The 26,879-nt window shown below is 38.4% G+C and overlaps 1 protein-coding gene across 8 annotated transcripts in view; it reads right to left on the reverse strand.

Annotated features, from left to right (window-relative positions):
* Positions 1-26,879, reverse strand: part of Tbc1d5 (TBC1 domain family member 5) — a 524,655-nt gene that overhangs the window by 16,043 nt on the left and 481,733 nt on the right. For all 8 annotated transcript variants that reach the window (XM_076842587.1, XM_076842568.1, XM_076842553.1 and 5 more), the window contains one exon: positions 11,487-11,586. In XM_076842587.1, coding sequence (XP_076698702.1) covers positions 11,487-11,586 — 100 coding nt within the window. The remainder of the gene's footprint in view (positions 1-11,486; positions 11,587-26,879) is intronic.

The following is a 26,879-nucleotide window of genomic DNA, read 5'->3' on the forward strand; positions in this document are numbered from 1 at the left end:
AAAATCGCTACACTAAGATTTACATTCATACTGCTTTTGTATTTCCTGTGGCCTTAAAAAACAGCCCCAGTTACAAAGTCTTACATGATATACTCTTATTCAACAACGCTGTCCCAGTCTCTACTTGAAACTCCTAGGTTCCATGCCTGTCCCTACAATCACCATAGCTAATATATCACCCTTACTTGCTCAGTGCCCAGAGGCAGAGCCAGCACACTTGTACTGAAGACCCTGCCTCCAAGTCTGTGCAGACTAGCCCCCTCTTATTGTTCAACTTTCTGCTTTGGCACTGTATCCTCAGAGCAAACCAAAGTTGACCCAAGTCCCAGTCTAGTTCTGCCACACCACCTATTTAGTCCTCTCTGGCATCATTGCCTGTAGGTGCTGCCTTATTTGTTTTCCTTCTCCTCCAAGAGGACAGAACTTCCAAGACATGCTTGCTCAGGGCAAGCACAAAATGATGCCTGAGGCATTACAGGTATACAATAAGAATTCACTGAATGGATGAGAGAATGAACACTCTTGGAACAAACATTTCAAGACACTATTATTTGAAAATTATTATAAATTCTTAGAAGATTATTAGAACAGTCTTCTAAGTGAAGTAAGCCAGATTCAAGGGTTGAATGTTTTCCTCAGATTTAGGAGCCAGAGAGAAAAAAAGAATTAAAAAACACTGGTGGGGATAACCTCATGAAAACAGAAGAGAGAGAGCTGTAGAAATAGGGGATCGAGGAAGGGGAGAAAAGAGGGAAAGGGGAGGAACTAGGGCATAAAGTAGACTAAATTATGCTATGTGCATGAATGTACCACAATGTACCACTTTTATAATGAGTCAAGGAAAAAATACATATAAATAAATAGAAGACTGGAAGAACAGAAGAAGGGGGGAGCAGGGGAAAGGAGAAGTAAAGGGAAAAGGAAAGTACCAGAGAATGAACTGGAACAAATCTTGTGCATATATGAATACGTCACAATGAATCCCACTATTATGTATAATTGTAATGCACTAATAGAAACATTAAAAAAACAAACCACTGGTATTCTAAATATTTCCAAAAAATATTCCCAGTAAGGGGCAAAGCAAACTGATTCCATCAACATGCTTCCAGCCTGACAATTTACTAGAATCTTCAGTAAGAATGAATCTATATAACATGCTGACAAGTCCTCTTACATACTCCAGAGAAAAGCAGCTTTTATTTATTGGGAAAACTTGACTGTAGTTCTTGGCTAATAGAAAGTCTTGCTCTACAATAAGAAAGCAAGCTGAATGAAATAATAGACATAATTAGAGAGCAAATGTTTTTGGTTTTCTTAAAAGCCTGTAACAAGTTGTTCTCTCAATAAAAAACAAAACAATCCACAAGATATTAACAGCAACCAATTGCAAAAAATTGATAAGAACAGTTCTGCAGGCATTTTAGAAGATTGAAAAGGCTACTTTTGCTTTAATAGAGCCCCAAAATATGCAGGGACAGAGCTCTCCTTAGAGGCCAGCAAAGACCTTCTAGGCATTCAGAGGCCATTCCTTAAACACCAAAGAAACATGTGAGTCCATCCCAGAACCCTGGCACTATCATGGCAGGGAGAAGAAAAAATTAACAGTGGGCACTGGCTTAGATGAAACGCCTAACTTGTAAAAGACTGAATTGTCTTCAACTGGCAAGTTTAAGCCCTTGGACTGCCACTGGTGAGAATGGAACTTTATGGCAAGATTTTGTACACCTGAGTTTACACAGATTTACAATTTCATTATAGAAGTATCTACGTGAGACCTTCTAAAATCTTATTGGTTACATTGCCTGACCATACTGGTCATATTGCCTGGGACTATGAATCAGGAGGTCCTAGCCAGCCTCTCTTGAATGCTCTGTTTTGCTGTGAACCTCCCACAAATCATATACTCAAGATTGGCAATAGTGACACTTACAGGGGTAGGTTGGGAAGATAAAATGATAGAAATCTTTTTGTCTTTCATGGCAGGTCTGAGTGCTCCTTGTTGTAAAGCTCTCTTGGCAAGAGCACAAGCAGCCAGGGAGCCTGGAGGCCTGAGGAGGTGGTAGAGTTGTCAGAAGGCTGGCCCAAGTCCACCCTCCACTCCATTTGCACCAGTACAACTGATTTTAAAGGGCAGCACTGGGCACCTGTCCTTCAGCTAAGGTTGGTCATGTGACACAACTCTGGCCAATTAAATGTAGATAAGTTCCTGGGTGGAGCTTCTGGGAAAGCTCTTCCTGGCGACTGACTGACTCAGCTCAGGCCTTTTGGACTTTTACTCCCCCCACCCCCCCACTTTGCCTCTTTGCCTGTCAGAAATGCTTGTAGGAGCTCCAAAAGTTGCCTTCCAAGCATTTGGTTGAAGATCATAGTTTGAGGAGAATCCTAGGGTAACTCATGGAACTGCCATACCTGCATGGACTGCCAATCTCTGGGCTTCTTAATTACTTGAGGGGCAAACAAACAAACAAAAACAAAGCAACCTGATTTATTTACTTTTTCAGGCTTATATTATTAGCAGCTGCATTAGTTTCCTAAGGCTCTGGAACAAAGTACCTCACACTGGGAGGCTTAAAACAACAGAAATGTATTCTCTTAGTTCTAGAGGGTAGAAGTGCAAGAGGGCCGTGGTCTCTCAAAAGATTCTAGGGAAGAATCATTCTGACTCTTTCCTAATGTGCAGTGTAGCTGGCCAGGATCCAATGCAGAATGGGAGCACCAGGGAGGGAGAAAGGTACAGGGCCTTAGTTTTATCAGTAGTGAATCGTCACTCCCAAATTCTTTAGACTTATTTTTTTTTGATGAGGTTAAGGATCTCCCTTTAGGATCTTAGTGATAGCATGACCTGTCTTTCCCCCTGAAAACCCAAATATACATAAAACCTTCATTTAGTTTCAAGCATGAACTCTTGTTTGAATCAAATAAGCTGTCTAGGCTTATTTTAAGAAATCCAGGTTATAGAAATCCAAATTAAAACAGTAGAGCCCCTTTATAGAGGCTGCTAATATTTTGAATACAAGAATTTTTATTTTGCTAAGAGTACTAACCATGTAAATCCTTTCCTTAGCCATTTCTACTATATATTAAGGTAGCACTTATGAACATTCTACTAACATAAAACCTCCTAGTAAACAAGTATTCAGTTTCAAGTAAGTTGAACCTGCATGTAAAAACAGAAGAGCACCATGATGTCTGTGTCAGCTCTTCATTAACATGACCAAAATACCTGACAAGAACAACTTAGAGGAGGAAAAGCTTAGTTTGGCTCATGGTTTCAGTCTATAGTTGGTAGTCTCCCTTTGGGCCTGAGGTGAGGCAGAACATCTTGGCAGAAGGGTATGTCTGAGGAAAGCTGCTTGCTTATGGCAGTCAGGAAGCAGAGAGGGGAGAGGGTGAGAGAGACAGGACCAAGGACAACATATAGTTCTGAAGGGCATGTTCCCCTGGGACTGGCCTCCTCCAATTGTGCCCCATCTGCCTAAAGTTTCCATGACCTCCAATAGTTCATTCAAATTATTAATTCACTTAATGGATTAATCCACTAATGAGGTTAAAGCCCTCATGATCAATTTATTTCCTCAAAGCCCCACTTCTGGACATTTCTGCATTGGGATGAAGACTTCAACATATGAGTTCTTGGGAGTCTTTCCAGATCTAAGCTGTAACAATGTCTTTTCATGCCTTAAAATATTAAAGGAGAAATGTGAAAATGTTAAAATTTCCAATGTAATGCGTAATTTTCCTCATGCAAAAGGCAGAATATGTTATAATGTGGAGAAGAAAGATTGCATTCTTCATTATCAGTAGATATTAAAGTATTATATCTTATAATTGTTGGGACACTGAAACTAAGGGAAAAATGCCACATAACTAGCTACTTCTGTAGAAATTACAGAAATCTCATCACATAACAATCTATTTTTAATGAAATGTCAATACCATAAAAATAGATTTCTAACTCTAAGGGTTTTAGAAATTGCACACAAACTACTTCTTCAATTTCTTAAAAACTTTACTGTTTTCAATGCTAGAATAAACTTGTTTTCATCTAAATGTTTTAAGTGGCTGGTGCAAAAGGTAACATAAGCCTTCTCAGGGGTAGTGGAAAGTGGACAAAAGCAGAACTTAAATCCACCTATTATGGGGGTGAAACTGGGAAGATACTGAGCTTCCTCATGCCTGCCTAGTTACAAGTGCCCTCCTCACATGAGGGCTGTGAAGAATAAATGAGACAGTCCAGGTTGAATGCTGGCCCAGCACCTATCTGCTGCAGAAGCTCATAGCCCGGCTGCTTTCATTTCTACATGGCTACGTGCCTCACTGACTATCTCAACAACCCTCCAGATGAGAACCATCATGTTTCAGAAAAGGGAGACAGACCTAGAAGTGCCAATTCTGTATCTTGAAGTCTCACAACAGAAAAATGATGGAGGTAGGGTTAGATTTCAGATCTTTCAAACTCTGAGCCCTATCACAATGGCACTGATGTTGGGACCAAAGATATGAAGAGGTAGAAGCTAGGATTTGGGCACTGACTCAACTGACCTAGATGTAGTGCCATTTTTTCAAAGTGAACTGACTTTAAGTGAGGCCAGCCAGCAACAGGAAGTCGCCTACATGCAAAACAGATCACATGATCATTTTTACTAGAGACCCCTTTTTCGAACACTGACAATGGCACTAAACATCTTGAACTTTGAAGACCCTGAACTGTGACCTGCGTATCACTAATCCTTTCAATAAGATTGAAGTAATAACTTTTACAGAGTTATTGTGGGGCTTAGACTAGATAATCAAATTGCCCTACTTGTAGCATGCTGCCTCACGATTATTATTATTGCTTGGAATGTTTTTTCCCTCCCTGTTATCTTAAATACCTAACTACATTCTGCTCTGTGAGGACATCTTCAGATACAAATTTAGTTACTCTGACCTTTGACAGTCTATATATATAGCACTGCCCAGATTTTAAAGAGGAACCATACAGATTGTTATAAAATAGGTAGGGGAACAATGGAGGAAAGGTAGTACATAGTCAAGGTCACTGGTCACTGCTGGCTTTGACTGCACATTGGCAAAGGGATTTTTGTGCATTGAGTATATGCCACAGTTGTCCAGACTTTGGGAGAAACTGGGACTTGGAGAAGATGTAGGCATCCATTTCATCACAGAGTTCCAACACTTGGTATGTATACTGTGCATCCCTGTGAATGCCCTTCCCTTTTCTAGAAGGTCCTCCCATCCTCTGTATAACACTGCATCCTGCCTTTTTTTCAAAGTCCACCTCAAAATTCACCATGTCCAGGCACTGGTTCCTTATATTAGTCTTCCCTCTGAAAGCACCCAGTTGTGGGGCTCTCCCTACTTCATCTCTCTCTCTCTCTCAGAATTTGATGATGGAAGTTTCTAGAAATTGCACTGTTCTACAAGGCAAATTCTAGGCTCATGTCTCCTGGTTCTGAAGAACCCTACCTTTCTTTGCCAGTTTGCTAAGATCACTGATGCTCTGGGGAGTACTGTGGTTTGCTCCATGTGAAGCTATATGTCACCACAGGTATTTCTGAAAAGGTATATATTCTCTCCTGTTCTCTCTGAAGTCCTTCTTCCATACATACTGAACTCAAGTTTAGCTTAAACTTCCTCATATCACTTTTCCCTCAATCTATTTGTCATCAAATAGAACACTGGTGGCATGAGCAATGTGAGCTATGGGCTTTTCTGCTAGCATGAAGGCCCATTCTCATTTTCTGATCAACAATGTAGGTGAGATGTTTCCCAGATCAAAATTAAGGGATATTAATATGGTTAAACAGACCCTGAGCTGACAAGTGGTAGGGGCAAGAGAGGAGAAATAACATTCACTGATGGTCTAATAGGAGTCAAATACTTCGCATTCAGAAAGAGTCAGACACTTCACATTCAGAAATTTCTAAAAAAAAAGTAAAAAGCAGATTGTGCAGAAAATAAAATCAAGGATCCTATTTTGTGTCCTGCTGCTAGAATGGCTGAAGACCCTAATCTTAACACTGAGAGAGGAACATTACTTGAGAAAATCCTGTGGTGAAACTAGGCAAATATATAAGATATGGCTGCCCCCTTAAAGTCAACCGAGGAAAGAGACTTCATATATCTTCTTAAAATCTATTTAGTTATTAAACCCAGTAAGATCACTACCCACCAGAGAAGTCTCTTCCTTACTAACTGGAAGGATAAAGACATCACTAAAATGGCTGGAGTCTCAGTGAGGACAGCCCCTGTTGGGAATGCTTCCTGAGTAGGAATGCTACCATGCCAAGGAGCCACAATGAGGTCCTGTGGTCACCATGCAAGACAGCTTGTAATAACCACTTCTGGAAGGTGGAGTGGGGGACAAAAAGGCTGATACACTCTGAACACAGGTAAGTTTAATGAATGAGTTGGATACTTTATTTTTTTTTTAAATGAAAGTATATAATATTTAGTTTGGGTCCTTTCTATGGGAAAGCATGTGGAAAAATGCCTCTGTCATTTTTCGAAAACAGTATATTGAGGCACCGTTACTGGAGTGGAGGCATCCTGACCTAGGGAGGGATCTATCTGCAGGAGTATAGTTTGGCAAGTTTTTCTAAGTAGGTTTTAGGTTGGTACAAGGAAATTGTTGACCAACTGTTTTCATGTCTTATGGGGGGAAAACTTCAATTAGGATAGAACAAGTTCAGAGAGGCTGAAAATGAACTTATGACTTTCCAAGAATTGCAGGCTACATGCATTGGAATGCCAGAGGAGGCAGTGGGCCCTCTGCCTACAGAGTTTAGTTGCATATAAGCCTAAAGTGTGGGGTCATGAATATATTAACAAGGTTATGAATATGTTAACTGAACTGTGCCCAAATAATTTTAAGTTCTCTGGTTTCTTACTTCTCAACATCTACCATGAGCAGTAATATTAGGTGACCTGGGAGCCTATTAGAAATGTGGAAGTTCAGGCCCTACATCAGAACTAATGAATCAGGATAGCATGTTTAATGAGATCCTCAGGAGGAGTGTATCTTTCTCTTCTAGAGTACTCTGCTACCCACAATTAAATGCAGTGTTTAGAATTCTTAAAATGATTATGAAAAGCTTTTATCAGAGTGTAATTCACAAAGAGCTGTCTGGTGATCATGTTTTCCTTCTCACTTTTTCAAATGTCATTTAGTTAATTGCCTTACTGAACATTTCCAAAAACATCCATTGAAAACTATAAGACTTAAAGTTCTGACAGAGCAAATAAACCAATTTTCAAAACTGCCCTCCTCTCTTTTAGTAATTCTTGCATCAATATTATGATATGTACAAAATCAGTAAAGATGTGTGTAATAAAATAGGAGAGGATCTGAAATTCAATTACTGATTCAAGTGTGGCCTCAGCAGAAGCATCAGTGGGCTTGGGTTGGACTCTTCCTGCTAGCTAGATGGGTCAGTTATCTTGCCCTGGCCTGAGTTTCCTCATCTGTGAAATAAAGAGCAACTGATATGGCCTCTAGGATGTTCTAATGTCCTCTGAGCTGGAGTACTCCCAAGGAAAGCATGGGAAATTTAATTTCCTTTAATTAAATCACTGCATTTAATCCTTCTATTGTATGTAAGAACCAACAATGAAAAAAGAAGCTGCTGGAAACCAATGTCTAAATACCAAACAACTGAATGGAAACACCTCTATGTAGAGCAGGAGCAGGAGCAGGGAAGGGGGTGGTGTGGGCTTTGGAGCCCAGCAGGGTGAGCTGCTTATATATTCACTGTAAACAGTTGGTAGCTGGGCCCAGCTCCTCATGGATCAGACTAGTGTAGGCTGCTTACCCACGTGCAATTATGTGTGAAGTTCAGCAAATCTAAAAATAGCATGAGCTCAGTGCAGAGGTTAATACTGTCAATGGCTTTCAACTCAACTGTCAGGGGAGTAACTATGGCAACGGAAAAATGAACACATTAAAAAAAGTATTCTGAAGTTGACAGGAAAAGTTTAGATTTAGTAAAACTCATATTTTTAATTTCTGTCTCTAATCTTTGGATTATTTCAATTATATAGAAATAATTTTATTAGAGTTTTGACAAAACAAATACTCTTTCAGTTTTGGGTTCTAGGACCAAGAGGAAATACCACTAACCTGTCAACTGTATTGCCCCAACAGTCAGAAGGCCATTTGAACAAATGCCATCATGTAATTTTTCTGAGAGGCTTTTCTTTATATTTGTTCTGCTATCAGTTACAAAAACAGCCTTGAATAGTACTTGACATTTTAAGATATTTACTGCATGTCTGATAAAAACAAAGGATAAGGAATTCTCTTGAGATGAACAACTTAAGAGAAAATTAATTATTATAAGCAAAGGATCCAGAGAAATATCTCTGAGACAGTTGTCACAGCCAACTTGGTAGCCTAGCACAGCAGTCCTCAAGACAAAGTGCAGATGCATCATTAAGTTCTGATTAAGCTACTGCTCACACACCTAATATTAGAGCAACATATCTCAATTCTAGCATTTAAAAAAAAATCATTTGCTAAGGAAATGTTCAGTTGGGTATTGAGAACTGTAGTACTGGTCCAAGCTCTTCAACTAACTAGTTGTGAGGCCTTGGATGGGTCACTACTCAGCTCTATGGCCAAAGGACTCTCAGGTTCTTCCCTGTGAAGAGTCAGTTGGGGGAAAGAGTTGATTCCTGTGGAATATGCCCTATGGGCCATGTCCTGTGCTGTGGTCTAAAAATATATTTGGGAAATAAACTAGCAAGACAGATATTCTTTTCTCAATTTCATGTATGAGGACATATTTGTAAGCAGGCTGAGCTAACTGACAGAGCCTGGAGTAACCCTAGATCTGACTGATCCCACATGAGATTGTCTCTCCTCAGACACCATTCTACCATTTTTAGAACTGCCTCCTGGATGCTTCAAATACTGAGTGCTGGTTACTTGCACTTAAGCTGTCCAAAGATTTTCATGAACGTCTTACATTTCTCCTAAGCACAGAAGATTAGGTTCCAAGGAATGTCCTGTAAGCTTCCTTTAATCTAGTCAACTGCTGTTAACAGTTATTTTCATATCAAATATATTCTATTTGGCCACCTGCTTTTTTGACTTAATCTATCATGAACAGCTCCTTATGTTAATGATAAAAAATGTACTTTAATATTTATAAAGATTGAATTACTTTGTTATATTCAATCCCTACTGATGGACATCTCAGTTGTTGAAATTAGCTTACCTGAGTCAATCATTTTGTTTCCATCAAAGTTTTCTTTAGAATCAAAGTTGCCCATAACACAGAAGCATCCTTTAATAAATCACTACTACATTTACAGATAAACTGAAATGCATATGTGGGTATCAAGATCAGGAATTCTTTCTAGAACCCCACAATGCCACTTTAAAAATGCAACCATGCTATTCATATGGGGGAAAAGATATTGTTAGCTATTTGAAGGGATGCAAACATATGCATAAAAACAAACCTAGTTTTAAGGTTAATTGAAAATTTATAGCTGGTATGGCCTTTTCTTAATTAAAGTGTTTCCCCTCCCCAGGCAATGAGAACCTGCTCTTTTAGTGCTGAAAGACCAAAATCAGAGCAAAAGCTGCTTGAAAATTCTGAGCTTAAGTAAAGCTGTTTTAAAAGCTGCTGTGTATACCAAACAACAGGATTTTCTCGAGTTTCAGTAAATCTTTCTCCCAATCATTTCTTTGCTTTTCTACTTCAGTCAAAACCAAAATTAAGTAAAGCAAAGGTTACTCAAACAGCCAAAAAAGCAGAAAACACACAGACTTTAACTTTAAAATTACATTTAGCCAAAATGATGATCTCTTTAAAATTACCTATTTTTTAGGCATTTTAAAATGTGGTCCTACTAAAGAATATGAGACTTATATAAATGTAGCTCTGTATGAATTTTTAGAATGATCATTAAGCATTATATAAACAATTCAGAAGGGAGTGGAGTCACATGTGACAGAGGAATCACTGCTTGCTGAGATGAGAGATTCTTCTCTGTTAATCGTCCACTAGGTTTTTCCTGTTTTCACCTCTTGGGCCCTCTATTCTTGAAGGAGTGGTTGATAGAGCTCAAATAAAGCTGAAGGTAGATAGAATAGGGCCCAGCCAGCCACTTAGAGCAGCGCCTTTTCAAACCCGTAAGAGTACGTTTATTACTTGCTTAACACAAATATGGTTTAAAAGGTTACACCAAAATGATAACTATTTTGTCACTTGCAATGAACTCATGACCTAAAGGGCTTAGAGATTACTTGATGGAGTCTGACGACAGAGGGTTCATCCCTAGCAAAGATAGGTCAATTTCAGCATCCCACCACTATAAAAGGTCTTGCTGGATTCTCTTTAGTTTCTCCTCAGAGGAGGGATGCATCTTGATTTCTTACAGTACCTGGAACTGCCATGAAATGAAATGCACAATGGCCTGCTCGTAAGAGTACATGTCTTATCTTCCTAATTTGTTGCCAAACTATAGATGCATTACGCTAGAGAATGCATTATAGTGGGAGAAGAAAAAAGGATGCCCACAGTTTTACTGAGAAATCATAATAATAATAATAATAATAATTATCATAATAATAATAACAATGACAAAAGTTTTTGCAAGCAGCAAGGAATTTTCAAAGCAGTATAAACACAATTCAGCAGAGACCATTTCTAATACAAAACACAGAACATTTAGAGAGCTAGAGCAGTGCCTGAAGACTTTCTAAAGTGACATATGTATGACTAACCCATAAACTGAACTTAAAACTTGGACATTTCTTGGAGTATAAGTGGACAGAAGGAAGAAAAAGTCTTATTGTTCTTATGGCAGGTGGTCAAAAAACCTGTCTTTAAAAAACCAAACAAACAGCTGAGTCTTCAGAGGTACACACCTATAATCCTAGCCTACCCAGGAGGCTGAGGCAGGAGGATGGCAAATTCAAGGCCAGCCTGGATAACTTAGTGATACCCTGTTTCAAGATAAAAATAATAATGTCTGGGAATGTAGCTCAATGCTAGAATTGGCATGCCTGAAGCCCTGAGTTCAATTCTCAGTACCACAAAAATAACAAACAAAAAAGGGAGGCATCATCAAAACGATGTTATTGATTATAGCAGACAGACTACCATAGCAATACAGCTGATTGATTTTGAAACCTCAATATTTGACTTTGGTTTGAGATAGACAAAGTCAGTATAGTAGTTAAGAGTTGAAATCTAAAGATGTGAAAAAAAAAGAGTTGAAATCTACAGTCATATTGTTTGATATTGATTTTGTTTTCATTTCAAAATCTTCATTTCACTTTAATCTTGTGACATTACTTTTGGTGCTTCTGTATAATGTAGATAGTAGCAGTACTACTATGGGCTGTTATAAGGATTAAACAAAAAAAATTCAATGTCAAGAACTTAATATAGTACCTAATACATAGTAACTTAAGTAGCTACTATTGTTACAACTGTCATTGTTCCCTTGGCCAACAGTTCACTCACCAAGATGAGTGTCCATCACCTTTGCACAGTATTTGCACATGGCATCCAGGTCATTCAACTGCCCTTGAAGGAAGGAAATCTGGGCTTCTAATTCTTCTTCCTAAAATGAAAGGAGTAGAGATATGGAAATTTAAAGACAATCAAATAAAATCTCCAAGGTTTTCTAAATGATCTGGACTATTTTAAAGAGACCCAATCTCCTTTCAAAGATAGAACAAAATAAAAGAGCAAATGAAAACTCACCACTGCCATCACCAAATCAGAAACAGCAAAATGGAGATTTTAAAAAATCTAGGCCACCAATATGTATAACAATAATGCATCCATGAAATAATGAAAAATAAAAAAATCTAGGCTATCCCTAATTGATTCTAGTTTTGTGCCAAGTGCAAATGTTTACACATACAACTTTGTGAAAAAAAGTACACAAAATATCTTCAATAAATATTTAGCAACACACATTAAGAGGGTAACTTAGATTTCATTGAACCACAGTTCCTACACAGATGGTACAAAAACAGTCCATTTTTTTCCTCATACACATTTGGGAAACCAAGATTTCTATTTTATAAGATGAATCTCATAATTTTCTAGACAATGATAATCTTAAAAATTTGAAATTTCCCAAAGCACTTGAAAAGTTGCCCCCGCAGCCCATAAATAGCTGTTCTTGTTTCCTCTCTTGACACCACACAAGAGCATTTTATTTGTTGGTTTCTAGGAAGAAGTATTCTGGGGCAAGTAATTATCTAAGTGGTAAAGGACAGTTTAACTGTAACAAAAGAATAGTCTTTTTTTTTTTTTTTTTAAGAAAAAATAACACATGCAAAAATTTTCCCAAGGAAATTTAGAAGATTATGGGAGTTTTTCTCAGAAACAGAGTACAATCCTCATCATTTGGGATATTCTAAGCTAAGTTAGCTAGAATACAAAGAAAGGATGTTGCCAGGGCTGGAACAGGCTAGAAAATTGATTTTCCAGTCTTGGATGCTTGTCCTTTCACATAAAAATCCTTTGTGTTGTTAATAAGAATGGAAGAAAAAATCCATGGCAGTATATATTTTTTTAACTAATCTGATTTGTACATGGAAATCAATAGTTCAAAAGGTTACTTGTAGGTGTATTCCATTTTAACAATATACATATGCAGCACTGAAAAGTACTGTTTTCAACTGCTGCCTGAAGAATCAGCCCTCAGGAGTATGTGCTGAAATGCCTGACACAAAAAACAGACCTAAGAGTATCTTCAAAAAAAAAAAAAACAACTTGTGTGAACTGTCCACTGTAGGATTATGCAAGAAAGCACTAACCATGTTTTTTTAATATATTCGACAAAGTGCAGCAGTCTCGCCTCCTGTCCTTAAATAAGGACAAATGCCACCAGAAGCAGATCAGCCAAAGGGGACTGTGGATGGGGTGGGTAGTACTACCCTCCTAACTCTTCAGCTGGGTCATACAGAGAAAATGTTTTTGTATAGGCTTGAATTTCCCTGTTCTATCAGGAACTATGAGAATTAGAAAAAGAAGGCTATGTCTACTGGTTAACTATGGTTGTACCTAATGGCAGAAGGTAACCATCAATTCCTTCCCTGAGTGTGGAGGCTCCATCATTGGGAGGTGGTATGAAGCTCCCTTCACACCCTTTCCCCCTTGAATGTGGGATTGGTCTTGTGACTTTGCTTGATCAAGAGACTGCAGAAGAAGTCAAACTGTGCCAATTTTGGGCAAGTTTAAGAGGACTGCTAACTTCTGCTTTTCCTAGAGAAGATAGCTACCATGCTGTAAAGAAGTTCAGAAGAGAATACAAAAGAGAAAAGAGATTACTTGGAGAGAAAGGGGCTACAAGAGAAGCACTAAGGCTCAAGACTGTGAATGAAGTATTTTTGGGCCTTTTAGCTCAACCCAGCTAAAGCCAGGCAGGTGAGTGCCCCAGTCAATATCACATGTAACAGATGATTGGCCTACCAGAACCTGGTCCAAATTCCTGACCAACAGGTCTATGAGAAACAAGGGTAGGGTTGTTTTTAGGTACTACATTTTGGAACAGCTTATTATGCAGAAATAGATAACCGAAACAGTGGTAGAATAGAAAGACAATAAATTGGGACATGGCATGAAGAAATTTAAGTTCTATTCCTGATCCTGCCTTCAACGAGACATGTGATCTTCAGTAACCCTCTCCTTGCTGTGGCCAAAATTCAGTGCTCTGGAAGATGTGCAAATCAGAGGGGATTTGCTCCCAAGGATCTTACCAACTGGTAGTTGGAAAAATAAAGCTATATAAACTACTGGAGGGTGAGAGAGAGTGTATGAAGGTCTTACACCTGAAATAAGAAATATCACTTTGGGAATCCTAATCCCAGTCTCTTGTCCTTTCTACAGAATAAGTCACCTTTGTTTGTTACAGATACAAACTCAATTGGATGAGTCTAGAACTGTATGAAGGATAGGGTTTGGCAATCTTTTAAAAGAGGGCCCAGATGCAACCTGAGTTTCTCCTTTTATCTGGTGAGTAGCAACTGGGTGCTGACAGCCCAGAGTGGAGAAGAGTCACTAAGAATACAGTGCTTCCTGACTGAACTCTGTTTAGTCTAGGCATTAGTTTAATTTGGTTTCACAAGTATTTCTTTCAAGACAGAAAGCCCTTGGGAGCTGGAATTCCCAAGAGTCATTCCTACCTGAAGGGATCGATTCTGTTTTGTTGGCTTTCTTCTCAATAGTGGGGAGGAAAGAATTTCAGAGGACACATTTTAGAGGAGATGGGCCAAGCCTGCTGTGAGAGGCACTGGCTAGCTAGAGGAAGTTTGTAGCTCCAGGGGCCTCTTCCTAAAAATACTTTGTTGCTTGAGCAGGAACACTATTGTAATAAAGACTGTGACACGAACAGGGCCCTCTAAATTGGGCAATGCAGGATTTACACATGTGTGTAGAAGTCCTGAGAGCAGAGCAGCCCATGGTACTTGGTGGGTGAAGACGTGGGGATATAGAAACATAAATTTCCAAGTTTCCATTTTTGCTTAGGTCTCTGGTGGCAGCAAATGAAGAGCATCTTGCACTCTAAAAATCCAAATGACTCAGACATAGACAAAATATTTGGCTTGATATGAATACGGTAGAAAAAGGGGTTTTTTATTCATTTACATCTTCTTTTTCAAAGGAAAGTTTATGCAAAAAGCCTGATATTATAGCTGAGAGAAGACAGTTGCTCTGGTTGAAGCAGGTGGAGGACCCAGGAACCTCTTCTGGAAGTTTGGAACCCAGTGTTATCCCTCTAGGCATTGCTTAATCTTAGAACATTACTCAGTCCTTCCACTATCACTCAAACTTTATTAATAGAAATGGAACCACTTTGTAGGCAAAAGAGTGGCTTGTCATTTATTCTTGGCTATATTAATATGATTACAGATAAAAGAAAGAGCCAAGAATCAAGCTTCTAAAATCTTGGGAAACAGGTTTACCTTTCTATCTTAACTTCTTAGGCTCCACACTCTTTCCAACTAATACTTAACATGGACACTTTAGTAATTTGTTTCTGTTAAGCTGATCCTCTGTCATCAAAAATAAATGTCTGGCTAACTGCCTTGAGGTTTTATGAAATCAACTAGTTAATATTGTACTAGTTTTACTTGCTTATGAGTAAATAAGAGACTTGAGAGATGTTTATTATATTCCTTCTGCACCCATGTTCTGCTTCTATCACAGGCAGGGGAGTGGTAGGGCATGAGGGAATTCTGAGTAGACACACTTGGCTCCAATCTTAATTTTTGCCAGTTATTAGCTGCATAATTTTGGCTAAATTCCTTAGTTTCTTGGTCCCTTCACTCCCATCTGGCATGATTGGAAGGAAAGTGAAAGGAGAATACAGTGTCTAGCACAGAGGAAGCACTCTATAAAATAATTCTGTAAAATTTTTTAAAGTTAGGTTAAAACAGTGAAATGGACTAAGTACAAAGTTTTATGATTCACTGTTGGAAAACATTGGTTTCTGGTTTGAAGCCTTTTACATTGTTTAATCCAGAAGATCAATAAGGGCTTAAGAGCAAGTACTATCTGGGTTCTGAATAATAGCAAATTAACATGTGAGGCAAGAAACTGACAGAGACTTAGGAAGTCGGACCACTAGTAGACTGTGCTGTGCAACATCACCAATGTGGAAGCCCTGTATGAGAGGATCAGAGCATGAGGGCTCCTGTACTGTGGAGAGAACAGCTGGCCCCCAGCCCTGCTGTAGTGATTTTAATGGCCAGGCACTGGGTTTGCATGTTCTAATACATTTAATCCTCACAACAAATCTATGAGGTAGATTTTTTTTATCTCTTCCATGAAACATGGCCTGCTTCTCCGTCATATTCTCTGGAAGTGTATGCTAAGGTTTAGACAGCTATTTGAGAACCAAGTCACATGGCCCACTACTCCTGCCACTTCCCAGTATACACACTCTTTCTTATCTCAGCATGGGCCTCCCAATGAATGACCACATACCTCAGTTTTCTTTAACAGAGATTCACGAATTGTAATGGAGAGTACTAACCTCAAATTGCTTACTAAATTGTTTTCCTTCAAAATCATCCAGTATAATTGGCTCTATGGTTTTGTTGTTTATAGAATGATTTTAATTTTGACTAAATAATTGGAAGAAATGGCTTTTCAAATTTGCTTTTAAAAAGTAGTGTTTCTACCATTTCCTCCCAAACAGATGATGTGCCATATACTTCTTAAATTATTATACAACTCAGTTGTTTATTATATAGATTGTATATGTTGATTTTATTAAATGCTTTAACATCTTTCTGCTATTTTTTGGTTAAAATAGAGTAAGTTTTTGTATTTTATTACTTGTTCACTTATTCATCAATTTATTCAACAAATGTATTCATTTGCATTGTGTTAGTCCTTGTGGAAAATACAATAATGAATGAGACATGGTACTCTGACAAGTTTAGAGGAAGGTATGGTCTGTAAATAAAGCCAAGAAGGGAGGAAAGAGAGTTGAATGACTCAGACATTACTGTCCTACAGGCATATGTAATTACATGACCAATGCAATTCTACATCATGTACAACTAGAAGAATGAGAAGTTATACTCCTTATATGTATGTCAAAATACATTCTACTAACATGTATACTAATTAGAACAAACAAACAAAAAAGACCATTCTATGTAAGAGATGAAGAGAAGGCCCTTCTTAAGTCTGGGAAGAGAAGACAATTTCGAATTCTAGATGTGGAAATGAAGAGCACATTTTTCTGGAAGAGGCCACCTTTTTGAGGGGTCTTAAAGGAGAGTGTCACAGGAGTAGTTGCCTTTGTTAAAAGCGGTGACTCTTCAGTTAGGTCTGCAGATGCCTGAGGGATAAGTGAAAGCAGGATAAAGCTTGGCATCTCTGCCTTCACTTTCGGTCTCCTTTATTACCTTAAACTTTGGGTCAGGTCTCCACTCAGCTCTGCATGTAAGCAGGTTAATAATTTCAGGAGAGTTCGTCTGAAGTCTAGGAATACAAGGTTTTTAGTCCTAAATTTACTTAGCCTATCTTGTCCCCATTTAAGTTTGAGGCAAGATTCGCAGCATTGTGTTTCAGACACCTGGAGTGGTGCCTAGAAATCTTTAGCCCTTGTTCTATACCTTCTAGGAGGAGCAGGTAGCAGACATACCACCCCATGAAGAGTAACCATCTCATGGAAACTGAACTGTCCCTTTCCAGGGCTACTGGTTTGACAGATAAACATTCTGAGCAGAAATTGGAAATTGCCCCCTCAAGCAATAAAGACCTCTCTGGAGCCACCTTGAAGAACCAGATCTGAGGCAATGATCAACCAGAACACAGTTTGACCAAGACTGCTGATTTACCCCAGTTTTTTCTCTATTTAAAACTAAAGCTCCAATCAGCAACCTGAAGATAGGGCTGGGATGTTAGATCTCACTTTGCCTTCCCAAAGTAGCTATACTGATTAAAGTTCTTTTCCTACTTTTCACCATGCTCTTTCTGGTTGATTTTTGGGGCAAACGGCTAGACCTCATTGGTTGGGGCCCCTTGGACTCTGATAACAGGAGAACTTATGTTAGAAGAAATAATAAGAAAGGATATTGTAGGAAGAAGCTGCCTGGTACATAAAAGAATATTGGCAGCAAAGTGTGGTATGTGGGCAAAGACAAGTATGGAGTTGAGCTGGCACACACGGATCAGCAGGAGCTGAGGTTTGGCAGAAAGGCCTCCCTTCCCTACTGCATTTTTTCCTTCAGATGATTACATTTTAGGGGTCAGGGTTTGACATGCAGTGGGGGTTGGTGTGTAAACACATACACCATGCTTACAGATGATTATTCTTGCAGCAGCAATGTCTCTGTCTCTAGGCTAATTCTAATTCTATGGATAGGGTGGGGACACAGAAATTAGAACTTCTCTTTTGGAATGCATTTCTGCTCAGCTTCTTAAGTGAGTGTCCTCAGATCACAGGAGAAGTAGACGAGGGAACCAACACTGATACAGGCGGCAGGAGCAGGCTAAGAATAGCAGCCAGAAGACAGGAAAGACACCCAGTCTTTCTTGAGCAGATGGGTGAACAAGAAGTGGGAAGTGAAGGAAACGGAAAGTCTTGAGGAGAAGGAGGAAGGCCACGGATGTTCTGAGGAAGCTGTGGTGTACACAAGGGCAAAACACACACGGAGTGAATGAAACCCAAGCCAGAAGCATATGGTAACGGCAGAGGAAGGCACCATCAGAAAAAACGGAAGAGGAGCACAAATAAGACTTTTTAAGGAATATAAAAATAAGTGGCATGGGTGTGTAAAGCAGCACAGCAGGGCTGGAGAACAAGCTGTTACATGAATCACATGCCCTAGAATCAGTACACCAGGCCTGCTATTTACCATCTCTGCAACCTAGACCAGAAAGCAAAGCTCTTTAAGCCTGCCTATGAGATAGTGATAATAATTGTTTCTGCTTCATATGATTATTGGGGGACTGAATTACATGAACTTTTCCAGCTGAAAGGCTGTGCACAGTACTACACACAGTAAATACTTTATAAAGGTTAATTTTTTTTGTTGTCATATTAGGAATATAGTACTAGAAAGTTATTCTAATGAATTACGGATGCATGTAAAAACATAACTCCTAGGATATTCATTACACATGCAAGGGTAGCACACACACACACACATATGGACCCCATATAAATCCTAAGTGTCTAATCAGAGTAACTTAGGTAAACTGTGGTAAATCCATAAATAGAATGCTATGTAACCTTTAAAAATGTTCTTGTAGAACATTTAACAATAATATATACTAATTGGGAAAACAGGGTGCAGAGTAGTAGTAAAGAGTATTCTGATTTTGAAAAAAAAAGTGTACAAAAAATATCAATTACTGATTATTTGTCAAACGGTAGGATTACAGGTGTATTTTTCCCTTCTTTTTGCTTTGCTCCCCCTGGATTTTCCACAATGAAATTGGATATTTTATAAAAAACCAAATTAGTATGCAAATAACATAATAGAGAAAAAACTTTAAAGTAAAAGGTGATAATCAATAAGAAAAAAAAGATGTTTATATTTTAAAATGACCAAAATCAACTCCAAGTCAAACTCGAAACAACTCTATTCTCTAAACAATACTAAATAGCAAGAAAACATAAGTGAAGTACCTTGTGAAAAAAGTAAATATTTATAATGTTTTGTGCAATGTGTAAACCTTAAGTAACACTTTTTGGGTAAAGGGATTCTTTCTACACAACTGAAGCACAGATGTAAATGGACATTATTCTTTATAGGCTGTCTAGTGTGATTCTTTAATGTACTTAAAAAACAGATGCTCACCAAAATTTCAAGTAAAAGTTCCCGTTTTCATAAGGATGAAAACAAACATGTTAAATACGAAAGAAAATGGCCTTAGGAATTTAGAACTGAAATTCTAAGCTCAAGATGTGACATTTTTGCTGTCAAACCATCATTTCAAAGTTGGAAATACCTTTAGAGATCATTTATTTCAACTTATTTTAATTAATAGAGTAACTTTAACGTGGCTAGGTAAGTGGGTGTGGTGATGCAGTGTCTTTGGTTCCAGCTGTTCAGGAAGCTGAGGTAGGAGGATCAACTGAGACTAGGAGTTCAAGGCCAGCCCAGGCAACAGAATGAGACCCCATTTCAAACAAAATAACAAATGCATAGAAAATATAGAAAGCATATAAAAAATATATATAAAACATATATATATGTATGTATGTACACCCATACACACACACACACACACACACACACACACACACACACACACACACACATATATATGGTCAGTCATATATATATATATATATATATATAGTCAGGCAGCTAGTAAACAGCAGAACTCACTCTAGTAGGCTTCCTTCTTTTTTTATCTTCAACCACTGAGGCACTGTGGAGTCCACCCTGAGACAAGCACTACCAGGGACACTGGAATTGTCTGGAGAGGATGGGTTTTCATGACAGCCATTGAGGCCCTCTTTCCACCTGTGATCTGCTGTAATGATCATGCTGCTCTTTCCTGCCCATGCTGGCCCACAGCAAAGACACCAAAACCAAATATAATAGTATCTTTTAAGACTTTTCACTCTTTTAGTTTCTTTCAGCAAACTGAAAATAAACTACTGAAGAGTACTGTCTCCTTCATAATTCATGAGAGGTAAGTCATGGAATGGGTGCCTGGGTGCCTGTTGATAGATCAATAGATAAAGAAAACATGGTATATATACACAGTGGAGTATTATTCAGCCATAAAGAAGACTGAAATTATGTTATCTGCCTGAAAATAGATGGAAGTAGAGATCTAATGTTAAACAAAATTTAAAAAAACAGACTCAAAAAGATTAAGCATCACGTTTTCCCTCTTGTGGAATCAAGGAAGAAAAAAACCCCAAAAAGTTGAGGGGGACTATTAGAGAAGAAGGGGAGACAAGGGGAGTGCATATGACCAAAGTATGTTATTTTCATGTAGAAATATGCCATGTGAAATTCACTACTTTGTATAATTAAAATGTACATCATACAGATATTGCCTCACAACAGGTAAAGGTTAAAAGTGCCTGCCTTAGAAACTGGGGTGGTTAGGTAAGGCCTGGTTAAGGATTTTGCCAGTTCAGCACCTCTCTGATCCTGTTGCTTCAGCTGGCCACAGAGGATGGTGACCATCCTCACTCCCTCTCTACTATGGTGCAACAAAAATGGCAGGGCAGGTCCACAATGAGAAGTATGTGGAGAAACCTCTAAGGTTTCTAAATTTGTCTATCAAACTACAACCTGACTTAGGGCATACCCCTGGAGTGGACCAATTATATAAATCAAATCTACATTCTCTTCATTGGTTTACACTGAAAGAGTTCCAAATCTCTTTTTGAAGCCAGGTATTGGCAGGTTAAAATAATTAATGCATATCACATGCTTGCCATGGGTTGAACATAGGGAATATTTTTATATTCTGATATATGTATTTTTGGTTTTCATACATGGTTTATGGCTCGCAACTCCCTCCCCAAGGTAGGCCATGGAAATCAGAATTTCTCTTTTTCAGTGCAGATCACAGCAACACTAAAGTTCTGCTGCACAGGAGCCAACAAGAATGCTGAAACTTGCAGTTTTTCCTGGGGTTCCCAGACTATTAGCATTAGGTATGGAATGAAATCTCCACTCAAACCCAAAAGGGCAGGATTCAGAGAGTTTCCAGGAAGCTGGATACATGCAGGATCTCTAGGGGCTCCATGCCCTTTCTTCTATACTTTGCTCTTTGCATCTCTTCATCTGTGTCCTTTACAACATCCTTTGTAATAAATTAGGAAAATTAAATAAGTTCTGCAGGCTGCTTGACCAACTTAATTAAACCCAAGGAGAGGGGTTCAGAAAACTTGAGCTATATAAAACTGGCATCTGGGAGGTGCAGCCTTGGGGAATGAGCCCTCACCTGTGGGATCTGATGCTGTCCCCAGGTAAATAGTATCAGAACTGAGCTGGAGAACACCCAGCTGGTGTGTGCTGCTGCAGAACTGCTGGCTTGCCTGCCAATGGGGAGGACTTGTCACACCTTTTGAGGACACAGAAGTCTGTTGTGTTGACTGTAGCATGAAAGCAGAGGGAAAATAGATTCCAGTCCCCCAACAGAGATGGATTCTAAGTATTTTAAAAATAGAATGTTAGGTTTACAAAATTGACAAAAAATTCCTTTTTTATTCAGCTGCCTCTCATAATTTTTCTTGAGACAGTAAAAAATAAAATGAAAATCCTACTTACTTTATTCTTTGGCTCTACCTGATAAAGCACAAAATTCCTAGTGCCCAATTATGACTAGTGACATTTTTTTTTTAATAGACAGAACTTAACATAGTCTCTCTGTGCCTCTGTTTTCTCTTCTGTAAGATGGGCAGTAATTACAGACTTACCTTACGATGTCCTTGGAGGATTAAAGAAACCAATGCATATTAAATTCTCAGAATGAAAAGAACACAAGGAAAGCACTCTATAAACCCTCAGCACTTAGCTGTCATCTACAAAAACATGCTTGCTTTATATGAGAAAATCTCATTTCTGATTTGATAGTCAATTGATCTTGGACTAATTCTTTTCAATCTTTAATATGCACAAAATTGCCTGGGTGTTAAAATGTGGGGTCTATTTTAGTAGACCTTGGGTAGGCCTGGGATTCTGCATTTCTAATAAGATCTCTGTGGATGCAACAGAGCTAGTTCATAGAACACAATTCAGAGCTAATTCTTGGATCATTAGGCCTCAACTTACTCTACTGTAAGCACAAGTACTTATAAATTATTATAAAACACAAGTAAAATACAAAATATCTTTTGTAATTTTTGATAAACAGAGGCTGTGTGTAAGTATCAGAGAATAAAAGACGCTTCTCAGACATGAATGCAATGAAAAGTAAATTGTACAGCATGTCCATAATTTATGGTAAATTCATTCCTGATTTTTAGGCACTTTAACACTGAGCTACATCCCTAGCCCTTTTATTTATTTTATTTTGACATAGGATCTTGCTAAGTTGTTCAGGGACTTGGTAAACTGCTGAAGCTGGCTTTGAATTTGTGATCCTCCTGCCTCAGCCTCGGGATTACAGGCGTACACCACTATGCCTGGATTCTGAAGATATTTTTATAAAAAAAAGTGTAAGAACTTTTAGCTTTAAAAACATATGCTTTTATATCCCTTGCCATTCAACATTGTGAGCTATTTTAATCTAACTTTGCCTTTACAAAAGTTGCTTAACAAAAAACAGAATAAACAGAGAAGACAAAATAAGTGCCAGAAAATAGAATCATGTGCTACAAATTCAAAAGTAAACTGAATAAACTTACAATCCTATAATAAACATACTAGAAATTGAAATTAAATCTTTAACTAGGATCAACCTTACATGAGTATGATGAAAGAATAACACCTCACTTACATAATTACAAATGTTATTATTTGTAAAAGCCCTAAAACTGGTTTAAAATAAATAATTATATGCACATAGTATATCTTGGTATTCTTTGCCCTACAAAAATTAAGAGGTATGAAAATGTTAAGCACAGTTGTTAAGGCAATTTCCTGTCTTTTGAACATTTTATCTGGGAAAAAAGGGCTCTCCAAGGAAGACCCTTATATCAGAGTCTAAATGGCAATGGTGGAGAAATGTTTCTACCTTTTGGACTGTCAGGTTGTCATCTGTGTTGTATTTTTATAACTCGGTGACCTGATCAAGCTTGTAGATCCATGTATCTATCCTCCATAAGCCAATTAGCACAGATGTGAATCTATTCACCAGGCCCTTTCCTCCTCACCACTCACACATAATCAGACCATTGGATGAAACCCACATAGCCAGCTCCAGGGCCTCTGGTTAAGTTTCTCATATGTTGCTGGCTGAGCAAAACCATTTGTGAATTCTCCTTTGCTGTTCCTGCCACCAAAAGTAGGTGTCTGCACAATACCAGACCCTGATAGTAGGGCCTTGGCCAAGCTAATTGATTTATGTGAGGTTGACATATGACACTTGTACCATTGTTCTCTGAACTAAATAACCCCATAACATCCCCCCCATAATATAATAAAGGTAAACAAAAAACCATATCTTGCAGCAAATCCAAGTGGAGAATCAAGCAAGGTTTAAGAAATACTTTACAATTTGGTACAGGAAACAAGTGCTGAAATACAGCCTTAATATTTCTTATTTTTAACATGAATACCAATTCTGAGACTTCTTGAAAGAAAAAAAAATCAGGTGAGAAGGAGAATTATCTGGCTTGTTCACATGCCAATCATAATTTTCTTAGTTCATCCCTTAAACTAATATATAGAAACCCCATCTCTCACTAAGTAGCAACAATTCCAGATTTTATAAATGGTTGGAAATGCCACTTGCCCTAGAGAACACCAGAGTAAGGCCTGATACAGCTGGACATGTGCACAACACATAAACTTGAAATGTTACTTATTTATTCCTAAATGTTCAATGAACACCAGTGAGAGAGACCAGTGCTTGCAAGAGCTTCATGGGTGAGTAAAAGAAATCTCTGCCACTAGAAGCAGGGGCAGCAGGGGTAGCATCTGTAGCATCTGCAGGCTAAGCAGAGCACCCTCTACCTCCAGATGCTGTCTCTCTGGGTTGGGAAGGATCTGGAATCTGCAGCCTATCTAGAGCCCCTACTACCTACTGACAGCACTGAAAGCTTTCAGATGGGAGATGGGAAGGTGGTTGGGCTGAGACTGGAAGGAACCCTTGAGTTTTGTAGCCACAAGAATCACTTGGATCAGGAGAGACAGTGGAGGAAAACAATACACAACTATGAGAGCACATTTGGTTTGAGGGAACTAATCAGCTGCATATTCCTGAAGTGCTGGGAGTAGCTAGAGGGAGGATGATAATGAGGCTTGACAGGAAAAGATTACCCAGGGTCCTATGGCCACATTTCAAAACTGAAGAGTTTATTCTAGGGAGAAAAGGGACCTTGCAGAATTCTGATGGGAAGTGAGAAATGGAGGCAGACATACTCAGTTCAGTGAGCAAATACCTTGGATGGATGTGGCCATTATAAAATGGGTTTCCTCTAAAATTCTTAATTAACATGAGCCTACTGTTTACTGAAATGAGGACAAACAATTATACAACATATACTATTTCTATATTCTCACACCTTCAACATACCAAATTCAGAAGCTGCATGCAACTCAGTATAGTCAATTCTGTTGCAATGCTTGTTTGGACAATGAGAATGATGTATTAGGAAAAACTGAGATAACTTGAACTTCATGTTTGCTTTATGTACCATTTTATCCTTAAGAAATGCTAGGGGACCACAGAAAACTGCATGTAATTGAACATAGGAATACAAAAAATTCCTACATGCTTACAGGCATATGTCCTAGATATATGCCAGCTGTCTTAGCTCATGATGGGTCTTATGGGCTGGAACCCCAACCCCAATCCATCAGATTCAAAATAACTCTTTCCACCACTTCACAGTAATTCACAAGCTATTAGTAAATTCTTACCTTGTTTCATGTGCCACTGATGATGTTCACCGAGTATTGTGCCCTAATCCCATGAGCCCTGTGGTTTTATAACCATGCTTAAAACTGACTATTCTGAAGATGATTGTTCATCTCAAGATGAATACATACCTGACAACCAGATTTATATTTTTTCCACAAAGGTAATTGCAGACAAGCTTTAATCTAGACCCATAGTAGCTCTCAGAGTTAACTGAACAAAAGTGGCCACATGAATTCTGGCTCTCTAGCAGTTAATGATAATGTTCCCTGTGTCTTCCTTCCCAAAGAGGCCCTGCAGCCATACATCTCCTCTTGAGGTGAACCTCATCTAATCCACAGCTGTAGGGCTAGGGCTAGAGCTTGATGGATTTAAGGGTAATAGCATTAAGTCTTCCATTGATAGTTTTAGGAATCTTGGCCAATGAGACAAAGGGAAGACTTTGAATGGGTCTTAAAAATCTTTTGTCTTTAAGGTTGCTATACTTAGGAATAAAAAACATAGGACATACATTTAAATTTGGGATAAACAATAATTTTTTAGTGTTAAGTATGTCTCAAATGTTCCATGGTACTAAAAGTACCTTTTTACCTGAAATGTAACTGGGTATCTTGTATTCTACCTGGCAACCCTATTTTAAGAGGATGCCCAGGGAAGACATAGGGAGAAAAGGGACCTTTCTCCTCTGGATGTTGGTGAATGTATATGGTGCTTACAGTTGTTGTAGGTGTCTTGTATACAACTTGGGGAAAGGCCTGATCTGTGCAGAGCAGGGCAGAAAAACACCAAGAACATGGTTCCTTGAAGATATTGATGAGCTTCTAAATCAGCGGTTTTAAATCTCAATAACACATTTAAATTACCTGATAAAACTGAACAATTAATAATGCCTGGGCCCCATCTTGAAATTCTGATTCAGTTCTTCTGTTGCCTGGATTGCTTTAAAATTCCCCAAGTGATTCTAATGTGCAGTGAGAAATGAGAATCCCTTTGGATTTATTTATATTAATAACTTTCCCAGTTATTGGAATCATATAACAGAATTCCTGTTATATGTAGCTTAAAGAATCCTAAATAAGAACAATATCTCTGGAGTGAAATACAAGGTCCAGCATTGAAATTTAAATCCTAATTCCCAGGAAAAGTATTAGGCCTGCTCATTCATTTGAGAAAATAAGATCATATGTCTGCCCAACCTTCAAACATAATTTTTCTTTTTGTTGCAGAGATGGGGATGCAAAATCTAATATATTTTACTGATATTACTGATATATTTTACAAGACCTTGTGCATGTTAGGCAAGTGCACTGTTAGTGAGCTTCACCCCCTAAACTCAGTTCTAAAGCCCTTTATCAAAGGTGTTTACCCTTGGCAGCAAACAGATTAGTTTCAACAATGGACTGTATTAAAGATTGTTGTCTAGGTTAAATTTAACATTTCCATAATTATAAATCATCATATTGTGCTAATCAGCCTGATTTCATTATTTTTCATTTTTCTTGATATTTTATGGAGTACTCATTTTGGTATCATGAGGATTGAATTAGAGTTGCATGCAGAGTGCACAAATGTGCTTCAAACCCAAGAGATCACCTAGAACCCAGACTGAGAATGTCCTACAAGTGAGCAATTTGGCAGCATTTCTTGCTCTAAACTGATGGGGTATTATTCTGTATTCAAGGCCTCCTTCAATTTTTGGACCTTGCAGTAGTGGGTACACATATGTACATGGGCAGGTTACTGATATATTTTACAAGACCTTTCCTTGTCAGGGGAACTCTTGAGGTATCTGAAGGCACAGAGGGAAGGATGCAGGCAAATGTTAACTGTCTTCCCTTTGGAATGACTTCTATTCCAAAATTCAAGAGGTAAGAATGA

The sequence above is a fragment of the Callospermophilus lateralis genome, chromosome 1 (assembly GCF_048772815.1).
Source record: "Callospermophilus lateralis isolate mCalLat2 chromosome 1, mCalLat2.hap1, whole genome shotgun sequence".
NCBI classification, from domain to species: Eukaryota; Metazoa; Chordata; class Mammalia; order Rodentia; family Sciuridae; genus Callospermophilus; species Callospermophilus lateralis.